Source organism: Ranitomeya imitator, chromosome 3, assembly GCF_032444005.1.
Source record: "Ranitomeya imitator isolate aRanImi1 chromosome 3, aRanImi1.pri, whole genome shotgun sequence".
NCBI lineage: Eukaryota > Metazoa > Chordata > Amphibia > Anura > Dendrobatidae > Ranitomeya > Ranitomeya imitator.
The window spans coordinates 777,059,217-777,071,909 of record NC_091284.1 but is presented as its reverse complement, the minus strand read 5'-3'; the positions used below and the strand labels follow the sequence as shown (position 1 = coordinate 777,071,909).

Here is a 12,693-nt window from a genome sequence, read left to right as displayed (position 1 = left end):
CAAGAAATCAGCAAGAAAACCGCATGCGTTTTTGCCGCGGTTTTGCCGCGGTTTTTTCCAGACACTTCCCAATGCATTTTGGAGTGGGAAATAGGCTGAACTGGATGGACAAATGTCTTTTTTCGGCCTTACTAACTATGTTACTATGTATGTAAATCTGCAAAAAAAAGGAAAATTAATGAACATGCTGCGTTTTTTGCCGCGATGCGTTTTTTTTCGCGGGAAAAAAACGCATCATGTGCACAAAACATGCGGAATTCATTCTAAATGATGGGATGCTTATTGTATGCGTTTTTTTGCGGTTTTATAGTGTTTTTATCGGGGAAAAACCGCGACAAAACCACAATGTGTGCGCACAGCCTAAATGAGGTGTGTCCAAACTTTTGGTCTGTACTGTAAATGTGACAATATCCTCAATCACAAATTTCTATAACAATGGACTTGTTAAACGAATAAGATGCTGCCTTTGTACATAGTGTTTCAAGTATATTGTGCCAAGTACTGCTCGTTTAAGAGTGTGATGGCCCACCGGAGGATAATAATAATAATAATAATAATAATTTTTATTTATATAGCGCCAACATATTCCGCAGCGCTTTACAAATTATAGAGGGGACTTGTACAGACAATAGACATTACAGCATAACAGAAATACAGTTCAAAACAGATACCAGGAGGAGTGAGGGCCCTGCTCGCAAGCTTACAAACTATGGGGAAAAGGGGAGACACGAGAGGTGGATGGTAACCGGTGGGCCAGTCCAAGCCTGGATGCATCTATCTGTAATGACTCGTCAGTAGGGAGCTACATGGTGACTAGTACGCCATGTCCTCTGATTCCTTTTCAACTCTTCACCCTGACACTAGAGCGGATAATCTCCTGAAAACTCTGTACTTTGTTGCAGGCATGTCGCGCAGTTAATCCATATATATAGGATGCGAAGGGCAAAATGCTGATGCAATTGGAGTAACAAGTGTCCTGTATAGGACGGGGGGAGCCTTGCTCTATCAAATAAGTTATTTAGCTCAAAGTAGCAAATTAAAGCACAGCTGACATGCCGCAGCTCGACTTGGTTTCAAAGCGGTAGCCAGGGCTTACAAATGGATAGGAAGCTCTCTGTAGCCGGCAGCTGCAGCTTTGAAGTCACCAAAAGAGACGTGTTTGGTGGTTTAGATTAAGGAGAGACAGGAATCCGGGAAGTGTGCGGAGAGAAGTGCTGAAGTGTGTAGCAGCTTTTCTCTGGGATGCCCGGCTAATGCTCCGCACCCACTTTAATTTTCATATGCGCATAATGTAACGTGATTAGCGATGGCATCGCAGCCTCGCAGAGAATACCCTGACATTTGCTGCATGCCTGCGTCCATTAATATGCCGCCATTTTTTGAGCCTTGAGTTGTATAGTACAATTAGGCAATGGTTTACTTTTTTGCACAGATTTAAAAAAAATATATAAATATAAAAAATTGTGTTACACAGTCCTGACTTCGGTTTATGGGGTAACGTTACTCCACCAGTTGGCTTACGGAGTCTTGAAAAACAGAAAAGTTTTTTGTAAATTAGTAGACACAATGTAAAGCGATTCACAGAGCCTTGTCTAGTGGCCACGTTGGGAATTTATGCTAATCGGACCTTTGCCCCGCGAACCGCAGCCTCATCTGCACATGGAAACACGAGAAGCAATGGAGTGAAACCGAAAGGGAGAAGATACATATTAGATATTCGAAAAAAAAAACATTTTTTGACAGCGAGGGTGATCAATGGGTGGACCAGACTGCCAAAAGAGGTGGTGAGTAGAGTTAAGCGATTTTTTCAAAATTCTGTTCCGATTACGATCGGCGGCAAATATTTTTTTTTAATTTAGTCGACGAACGTAATTGGAGACAATGGGAGTAGAAATGAACGAATGTGTTCGGAACTGATCATCAAACATAATAGGGTAGCAATATGGCACAAATATGTCAAATTCGTGTTCGGCGACCGAATCCGAACATATTTGCTCAACTCTAGTGGTGAGTTCTCCTTCAATGGAGGTCTTCAAACAGAGGCTGGACAGACACCTGTCTAAGATAGTTTAGTGAATCCTGCATTGGACACGATGACCCTGGACTCTAACATTCTAGGATCCTCTGCTCCTTTTTTGATTAGTCAGCCTGATCTGACGGTATTGTTGCTGTGTGAAGCATGAGTGTCTCTCCAGGTCGGCTAGTCAAAAGAAGAGCCACGGATGCTTTTGTGTTGAAGGCTGTTTGCAGGGCTCTCATCTGGCAGCCAAAAATTACTGCCATGGCCGATGGTCCTGGGGACAGATTGATTCACAAAACCATCTCTACAAATCCACCCTCCTCCATAGGAAGATAGATTGGTTCACCTATTGGAGGTAGGTGCGCTGTAACAGCTATTTGCAGATCGTTGTCTTTTTCTTTTAGAGGAGGTCCTAGTTTATCATTTTTCCAGGTCATTAAAGGGTCAGACAAAGACTGATGGTGTAGACCTCTACAACAGGTGGCACTGGGGACTCTCTCTTGTGAAGCTGCCAATGAAATTTCATCTCTTATTTTCCCAACTCCCTTTGAAAAATGACATTCGTCACCTGACCACTTGCCGCACCGTGGCACTTGTTAGATAAATTGCTGCATTAGACACATACACACCTCACCTTTCCAACTTCCCCTGTGTGAACAGTCCGCAGTCGAACATCTATCATTGAAGAATGACTAGATCAAAGAAATTTACGCTGTCCTGGCCCAGCGTTCAGATCGGTCCTCTGTGGCCGCCAGATTAGGGCAGTCGTCCACTTCTGCTGTCAGCATCCTGGGCACCTCTGGTGTTTACTGGGCATCATGATATTACAGGGCCTAGTAAATGCCAGAAGAGGCAAGGATACTGGCCACTGCAGTGAAAACCAACATGGTACGGCTACCCTAGAGGACCAATGTGGAGGGCTACCCTAGAGGACCAATGTGGAGGGCTACCCTAGAGGACCAATGTGGAGGGCTACCCTAGAGGACCAATGTGGAGGGCTACCCTAGAGGACCAATGTGGAGGGCTACCCTAGAGGACCAATGTGGAGGGCTACCCTAGAGGACCAATGTGGAGGGCTACCCTAGAGGACCAATGTGGAGGGCTACCCTAGAGGACCAATGTGGAGGGCTACCCTAGAGGACCAATGTGGAGGGCTACCCTAGAGGACCAATGTGGAGGGCTACCCTAGAGGACCAATGTGGAGGGCTACCCTAGAGGACCAATGTGGAGGGCTACCCTAGAGGACCAATGTGGAGGGCTACCCTAGAGGACCAATGTGGAGGGCTGCCCTAGAGGACCAATGTGGAGGGCTACCCTAGAGGACCAATGTGGAGGGCTACCCTAGAGGACCAATGTGGAGGGCTACCCTAGAGGACCAATGTGGAGGGCTACCCTAGAGGACCAATGTGGAGGGCTGCCCTAGAGGACCAATGTGGAGGGCTGCCCTAGAGGACCAATGTGGAGGGCTACCCTAGAGGACCAATGTGGAGGGCTACCCTAGAGGACCAATGTGGAGGGCTACCCTAGAGGACCAATGTGGAGGGCTGCCCTAGAGGACCAATGTGGAGGGCTGCCCTAGAGGACCAATGTGGAGGGCTGCCCTAGAGGACCAATGTGGAGGGCTGCCCTAGAGGACCAATGTGGAGGGCTGCCCTAGAGGACCAATGTGGAGGGCTGCCCTAGAGGACCAATGTGGAGGGCTACCCTAGAGGACCAATGTGGAGGGCTTTTTATTTTAAAAATCAGATCATTTTTATTGATTATTTGATTTTATAAACAATTACATACAATATAGCACAAACGCAATAAACTTGACAAAAACAAGTTTAACCATTAAAGTTTGTATAGTCCTATACCTGCCAAGGTAGTCCGTGCCAAACAAAGTTATCAATTTTTGTCCAAATGAAGATTTTCCCAAAGACTGGTGACACGTTATTAAATACGGGGATTATTCCAAAACTAGTATTGGTTGTGTGTTCACTAACAGAAAATACATGTCCTCAACATACAATATTTAAAAAGCCGAAATAGCCAGTAGATCCACAGATGCCACCCCAGGGGTGACCAGCAACCGGTCCCATATATGTATAAACTTTCTTATGGTGTTCCCTTTAATGTAAGTACCTCTCTCCAGACGTATGGTATTATTTTAGGTTTCAATTCCTCCAATGTTGGGGGATTACGGTCTAACCAGTGCAATGTTAACAATTTCCTGGCCAGAAATGGTATTCTCAGAATGGCGGTAGTCACAGGGGATCTTAAATCTACCCCCACCCCCAGAAGGTCCAGTATGCACGCCCTAGGATCAAGTTGTATGTGTATGCCGAATACTTGTTTAATCAGAGGGGTCACCCCCACCCAGTAGTGGCCTATATCAACACATCCCCATAGCATATGCCTCAGACGGTCCCCATCCGTACCGCATCTCGGACACGAGTCTTCAGTCCAAGCCCCAATTTTAAACACTATATTAGGTGTCTTATAGACCCTGTGGATAAGGAAAATTTGGGACTCGGATAGAGTATAGGTGGTGTTTGTAGTATTTCGTTCCATTTTTCCTCAGATATGGGGCCGACATCCTCTTCCCACTCTGCTCTGACCAACATGAGATGCTTATCCAGATACAAGGGTAATAATGTCCTGTAACTGGAGGAAATAAGGCCCTTCGTATTAGATGCTGTAGCCATTATCTTGTTTGCTCTTTGCATGTTGGGCTGTATAAAACAAACACACTAGAATTCTAATCATAAACTGGTAGCAAATCTGAAAAACAGGAAAAAAGAAGTTTTCTAGTTTAGTCAGACAGGAATGTGTTTTTAAAAATTATATATGATTATTGTCTATTACAATATATATTTTTATGCATGGAAAATAATTTTTAGTTTTGTTGTAATAGAATATTTATTATAATATTTTTTTTTTTATATTTTCTTTTATTACTGCCCAGACTGCTAATGGAGTTGCCTCTCGAGAGGAGGAAGAAATAAATGAAATTCAGGAAGACGACCGCGACTTATTTTCTGACCAGCTGTCCAGTGTGGGCATGCTGGGGAGGATAGCGGCGGATCACTGCATACCTCTGCTGATGAGGTAGGGGACATTCTGCTTTTTTTATTAGCCGTAGACTTCTGCTGAAACCTTTTTGAGAAATGGTACATTTCAAGAATATTACCTGTATAGGAGATATAGATTTTTTTTTTCTTACACATTAATGTACAATGGACATAAAGACTTATTCATTTAAAGGGGTTTTCCATTTTTAGGAAAGTGGTCCAAACGCTGTAACCAACGAATCGGGTCCTGTCCCTCAAGGTTCCAACGCTGGCTCTTAGCCGCTCCTGCGGTGTCTGTGTTTTGGCAGCAGCCCTGACGTTGTGTCAACAGGTTGTCACCGCCGCAGCCGTTCACTGTCCTCAGCGAGTCGTGTCGTCTACAGCTGCTCCGCGCGTATCGCCAATGTAATCAATATCAACCTAACAATCGGTGCTGCAGCCAAAACACGGCGGCCAGAGCAATGGTCTAGAGCCAGCGCACGACGTGGGGGAGGGCGAGTACATGATATGCTTATTTCAGGAGGTTTACAGCGTTTGGGGTCTTTTTCTTGAAAATGGAAAACCCCTTTAAGAATTTATGCAAAGGACCACTGTTAGAGTAAGTTCACACAGGGTGTTTTTTCTGCAGGTTTATTTTTCTACAGCAAAACCTGATCTCTTGGCAGGAAAGAAGCTGCAGAATAAAAGCATGTTTTCCTTTTTTTTTTTGCGGCGGTTTTGGCATGCTGGATTTTTCTCTTGTGCATGCTGATAAAGTTTAGTGTTGGGGAAAAAAAATCCTATTCCATAGAATAGATGCGTACAAAAAAACGCTGCAAAATATGATACCTGAGTTTTTTTCCTGTGTTTTTTTTCACCACTCGTGCAAGTCAGTGGGTGAAAAATGTAGAAAAAATGCTGAAAGTGACATGCTCTATGTCCAAAAAAAACCATACGAAGCACAAAATACCAATGACAAAAAACAATGTGTGTGCATGGGATTTCTGAAATTTCATGGGCTTTGCTGGTATTGTAAAAAGCAGCTGAAAATTTTCATTAAAAAACGCAGCAAAATCCTAGTGTGAACTTAGCCTTAATCATGCATTAAGCACTTGTATATGGACACTTTATGGCTCCCCCCGTGTATTTTGGCCTAGAACACATTTTCATAATATTGTACAACATTTTAATGAAACAATCCGGCTTCACAGCCTCTATGGATCAGTGTACATAGATGGCTGCAGAATGATTTAAAGGGGTTTTTCACTCTTTAATAAAAATGACCCATGGGAAGCCATGCTGATGAATGCATGAATTAAAAGAAAAAAAAAATCCTTCCCCCTCAGAATCTGCCTTATTCTGCTGCGCTGACAGTCACCACCAGACCGGAAACAACCTCTTGACCCTGCAGCCTATCAGCAGTCGGGTCACTAGTGGCATGACATCATCACTTCCGGTTCGGTGGACAGTGCCGTGGCGCCATCGATGGAGCAGAGGATGGATTCCATCCATAAGTATGGCTTTTTTTTTGTCTGGATGGGTTTCCATTGGTTACTTTTTATATTTAAAAAAAAAAAAAAAAGGTTTGACCCTTTTTAAGCAGTCAAATCCATAAGTAAGCCTGTTTTGACGGTACAGTCTGTAACCCTTATCCCGTTTTTCATGATTGACGTTTGAAGCTGATTTTTTAACTAGTCAAAGTTCAGACTCGGCTGGTTATAAATGAGCTTAGCTGGTTCAGAAGAAGAGACGTGTTACAGGCTCTCCTGGAGGACTGAGGGGTGCGTCCATTACTCATCCTGCAGTCTGCTATGTACTATGATTCATAGAGGCTGTAGAAAATAAACATGACTGCACAGATTGGTAAAATGAGACATGTAACTTGTCTTTCAGCTTATTAGAGGATCGAGTAACGAGACTTCACGGGCAGCTACAAAGGCACCAGCAGCAGTTACTGGCCTCACCGGGCACAGGGTCAATAGACAATAAGGTGCTGGATGATCTGTACGAGGACATTCACTGGCTCATTTTAGTTACAGGTTAGTGGTACTACTTCATGAACTTATCTCCATGGTTCCTTTACCAATGTTAAGGTTTGCACAGATTTTAGGCTGGGATTTAGGGGAAACTGGAAATGTAGTGCAATCTACGGGAAAGTTGTGGAGCAGGAGGAGCTCAGCAGATCGATAGAAGTCTGTAGGGAAAGATTCAGTGTATCGTCTTATGCATTGAAGCTCCTTCTGGGGTCAGAGGTCCAGTGGGCGGTCCTGTCAGCGACTGACAGCGGTCTCTCTACTTATACAAGGAAGGCTGTCAGTCACTGATAAGACCATCCATTGGACCTCGGAGCCGAGAATCCGCAGGGATTGCAATACTTAGAAAGTCATAGTAGATATTTACCTACCTCTATCTGTCTGGTCCAAGTACAAGTACAAGTCCCCTCTATAATTTGTAAAGCGCTGCGGAATATGTTGGCGCTATATAAATAAAATTATTATTATTATTATTATTATCTGGTCAGCCTTTGAGGGCACTATGATTTCCAAGCTGGCAGATTCCCTTTAGAAAGTGAAATATTTTCTGACATGGTCTTAAATTCTGCTGAAAAATTTGCCTTTTCTACGTAAGCGGTAAGGAAATAGTCCATAGAATAAGGGAAATATCTGCAGCATAAATTGACATGTAATCCAACTTCTGTGCAGATTTTCTCAGCAGCAAGTGGATGAGATGATGTAAAATCTCGGTCACATTGCTTATACTGTAATGTGCAGATGTAAATATTTATTTATCGGATCCATTCATTTGATGGTTGATCCCTTTCCTAGTTTTTGCTATGCAACACAATTCTTTAGTGCGTAGTATTATTGTGGTGTTGAGTATAAGCCCTGGGGCGAGTTTGGCTCCATTGAGAGCGTCCCGGAATAATCTGTGTGACACAATCGGAGCCTCCTGGGGTCAACGTGGAGTAGTCTCTTTGTACAGGAGGTTCCAGACAGGGTTAGTCTGGGATCTTCAAGGAAGACCTCCCAGCTGAGGTCAAGTCAGTTTCCTTCAGCTTCCCTATTGTATCACATTACAAGCGGTGTCACCGGAGCAGTCTGTGACGATGGCTACGAAGTGCCGGCCTGTGTGTATGAAGCCCCCGATCACACTGAGCGGCTTGTGTCCTTACAACCGTTCACTCATTGATTTACAGATTTGTTTTATAGAGCGAGTTATAGCCTATAAAAACAATTGGGAGTTGGAGACTAAGAAGTGCTCACACTAACCTTATATCTGTCGCTGCAGGCTACCTCTTGGCTGATGATGTTCAGGGCGAGACTCCATTAATACCTCCAGCAATAATGGAATATTCAATTAAACAATCAACCGAGGTGGACATCAATACGACACTGCAGATCCTGGGATCTCCTGGGGAGAAAGCATCTTCTATACCTGGGTGTAACAGGACAGATTCCGTTATCAGGTCAGTCCGGAATCATTCGGGAAATGTATTTATTTATTTATTTTAATAAAAATGTTTATCCAGGCATCGAATATTGAGGAGCAGTCCTCACAAAGGTTTATCAATATGAGATTGGTTGGGGTGCAACACCTAGCACCCCAACCGGTCAGCTGTCATTGCGTCTGGCATTGCGTCATCCGAAAAACTTCATTGACGCTCTGCGGAAGTCTCCTATCCGTCCTGTGGCTGCAGCAGTCCTGCTGCTGGTGGAAACATGACGTCTCCTTCTGTAGAGTATTTTTTTTGGCTGTTTTAAAGTCTCCTTTGAATCTTTCATTTTGCCTGGATAACCCTTTAATTAATAAGACGTTCTTTAAAGTGCAACTATCGTTTCAAGAAAACTTGCGTCAGAATTTGGGTGTTACACTTACTAGCTTAAATGTATTTTATCGGGATTTTGTGTGATACACCAACACAAAGTAGCAAGTATATTGAAGTGAAAGGGAAAATTAAAACGTGATTTACTAATTATTTTAAAAATATAAGTCTGAAAATTATGACCTGCATTTGTAATTCAGGTGCCTGTAGTCTAATTCCTCTAAATAAAATCCTGAGTGACCAATTGTCTCAAAAAATTGCGTAAATTGAGTCCTCCTATGTGTAATTCATTCTCTGCTCTGTGAAGGCCTCAGAGGTTTGCATCAGAACCTTAGGGATCAAACAGCATCATGAAAACCAAGGAACACACCAGACATGTCAAGGATAAAGTTGAGGAGAAGAATAATGCAGGGTTAACTATAATACCCCCAAGCTCTGAACACCTTGCGGATCATTATTCAACGCATCATCCAAAAATGAAAGAAGTATGGCACAACTGCAAACCTACCAAGACATGACTGTCCACCTAAACTGACATCCCAAGCAAAGAGAGCAATAATTATAGAAGCAGCCAAGAGGCCCAAGGTCACTCTGAAGGAGCTGCAGAGACCCACAGCTCAGGTCAGGTGGAGGAACCTTTCCACAGGACAACTATTTCTATTATTTTAATAATCTGCACATTCTTTTTGGCATCTTTCTGGATGATAGGACTCTGATCTTCAGGTGTACTCACTCTGCCTTCAGCCTTTCATTCTCTCATTCACGGTTTTTAAAGTCTCGTTTTATCACGGACACGTCATCTTTGAGACTGCCCATATTCTTATACATGGAGGCCAGAGTGGTATTAGAGTGAAACTGCTGCAAATACATCACAGACAGTTTGTTCTACATGACAGACTCACCCTCCACATCTCTCAGATCAGTGTCCAGCTGCACACCTGCGATTTTAAGGAGAAGCAGGATGGGATAGTGCTGGAGGAGAAATATGCCATATTAGAAACATCCTCTGCAACATGTTCTCCCGGGTCCCCCGGCTGTTGCTCCTGGTCAGGAGAAGTAGCACCCGGCTCCATGCGTGCAGCAGCATCCATCACTTTTTCTATTTCACACAGCTCCAGCAGCGCCATGTTGGAGAGCCCAGCCCCGCGCCCCACTGTACTCTTCTGGTGCGTCATAGTGCAAGTTTTCGTGCATGCAACATGGCCCGGGTCCACAAAACTATAGCAGAGAGCTTGCAAGAAACTTTTAAAGTCAATAGAACCAAAATTCAGGCTTTGATATCTGGATAAATGAAGGATTATTGCAGGAGCTTCTCTATACACGTCAGCTAACATCTCCTTGCAGGCCGCATCCCCCTCACAGGACATCTACTAGTCGAGTACTCCACAAATCTGTACTTTTTTATAGAAGAGTGGTGAGAAGGAAGCCATTTTTGAAAAACAAGCCATAGTCTCATTTGCAGTTTGGAAAAAGCTATGTAGGGAACACAACTAGCAATGTCTGCTTTGATCAGATGAGAACTTTTTGGGCTAAATGCAAAACTCTGTGTGTAAGAGAACTAACACTGCACATCACCCTGAAAACACCATCCCCACCATCATACATGTTGGTGGCAGCATCATGCTGTGGGGATGTTTTTCTTCAGCAGGGAAAAAGAAGCTGGTAAGAGTTGATGGAAAGATAGATGAACTAAATACAGGGCAATCCTTGAAGAAAAAAAACCTGTGAAGGCTGCAAAAGCCTCAAGACTGGGGCGTAGGTTCACCTTTCAGCAGGACAACAACCCTAAACATACTGCCCAAGCTACAATGGATGGTTTAGATTAAAGCATATTTGTGTGTGAACGACCCAGTCACAGTCCAGACCTAAATCCCATTGGAAATCTGTGACAAAACTTGGAAATTGCTGTTCAGACTCCTCCATCCAATCTCACTAAGCTAAAGCTGGTTTGCAAAGAAGGAATAAGCAAAAGTGTCACCTCCTAGATGTGCAAAACTGCTAGAGACATACCCCAAAAGACTTGCAGCAGTAATTGCAGTGAAAGGTGGTCCTACAAAACGCTGCGGATCCGCACTAAATCCGCATCGTGTGCACACAGCCTAAGAGCCGTATTTATCATATACTTCAAATTAATTAACATTTTTTGACCCTATTCTTCCAGGTACACATTGCTATTAATGCAATTACTTACCTCACCGAGTGGCATAAGTGCATTTATGTCCATATTTTAAGGTCTTAAGCAAACTTTTTATTCATTCATTTTCATTACTGCTAATATTTCAGTATTTATTCATCCATATATTATATTTTTATGTAGGTTTTAAGTCTTTTTTTTTTTTTTTTCCTGCCTCTTTTTCTATAGCGCGATAGTATCAGTTCATTCAGTTAGTTATTACTTCGGTAGTTGCCACACAGAACCCGCCCCAACTATCCCCATCATCCGGCCAGTCCAATCCCTCTTTTGAGTGCTAGTACTCTAATTTTGATGCCATGCCGCTAGTCTCCTTTAGTATTGGGAGGGATACAGTAGCTGGGAGCCCACGAAACGATATATTAGTGTGCATGACACCGGTTATTCTGTTGTAGGCTTACTGCTGGGTTTACGCTAAAGTTATAACCCTTTTGATGATGCAGAAACCACTGTTAGGCAATAAATCCTCAATCTCCCTATTACAGGTTACTCTCTGCTGTCCTAAGAGCTTCAGAAGTGGAGTCTCGGGCCACGAGGGCAGATTTAACCCATCTTCTAAGCCCCCAAATGGGGAAAGATATTGTCTGGTTTCTGAAACGTTGGGCAAAAACTTACCTCCTTGTGGACGAAAAATTGTATGACCAGGTAAGTATTAAGACCTCAGCAGCAGCACCGGCCAGGTTGTGTGCGCGACCGGCTGCAGGGTTTTTCGGCTTGGTGATGGACTGTGTTGATCATTTCTCCACTCTTTGTCTCGTAGATCAGCATGCCATTAATTACAGCGTTTGGTGCCGACACGGAAGGATCTCAGTGGATCATCGGCTATCTACTAGAAAAAGTGATCAGCAATCTGTCAGTGTGGAGCTCTGAGCAGGAGCTGGCTAATGACACTGTACAGCTATTAGTAGCCCTGGTAGAAAGGAGAGAGAGGTAAGTGAGCTGCAGTTATTAGTCATACACTGCTGCTGCAGTTCCAGTGTTGTATTTGAACAATTCGGAAGTTGCATGTAACCTGCGCTGATGGTATTGTATCAAATAAAAGCGTAGAATTCAAGTGAGGGCATCAGGGTGGTTTAATCTTGATGCGTTTCGAAGTATTCTTAGGCTGGTTTCACATTTGTGTTTAAAAACGCAGCGTTTAAACACAAACGCATTTGGTGAAAAAACGCGTTTAAACGCTGCGTTTTTTAGACGCATGCGTTTTTGCATGTTTTAATACAAATGCAGCGTTTTGACGCGTTTACATGCGTTTTTCCTGCGTTTGCATTTTTGAAACGCATGATGAGAAGTGTGTGACAGCTACCAATCATCAAAATCAACAAGAAAACCCACTATAAACAGAAATAGCTAGGGTTAGGGTTAGGATCCCTAGTAACCCTAGGGATCCTAACCCTATCCCTAACCCTAAGGGATCCTAACCCTAACCCTAGGGATCCTAACCCAAACCCTAAGGCTGTGTGCACACGTTGCGTTTTTTTTGCGGTTTTTCCCAATAAAAACGCTATAAAACCGCAAAAATAACGCATACAATAAGCATCCCATCATTTAGAATGAATTCTGCATGTTTTGTGCACATGATGCGTTTTTTTTCCGCGAAAAAAACGCATCGCGGTAAAAACCGCAGCAT

At 43.4% G+C, this 12,693-nt stretch overlaps 1 protein-coding gene across 1 annotated transcript in view; it reads left to right on the top strand.

Annotated features, from left to right (window-relative positions):
- The window catches only part of XPO4 (exportin 4), a 151,153-nt gene that overhangs the window by 125,932 nt on the left and 12,528 nt on the right, over window positions 1-12,693 (top strand). The window contains exons 11-15 of the mRNA XM_069759103.1: window positions 4,968-5,110; window positions 6,946-7,091; window positions 8,341-8,518; window positions 11,552-11,711; window positions 11,827-11,996. Coding sequence (XP_069615204.1) covers window positions 4,968-5,110; window positions 6,946-7,091; window positions 8,341-8,518; window positions 11,552-11,711; window positions 11,827-11,996 — 797 coding nt within the window. The remainder of the gene's footprint in view (window positions 1-4,967; window positions 5,111-6,945; window positions 7,092-8,340; window positions 8,519-11,551; window positions 11,712-11,826; window positions 11,997-12,693) is intronic.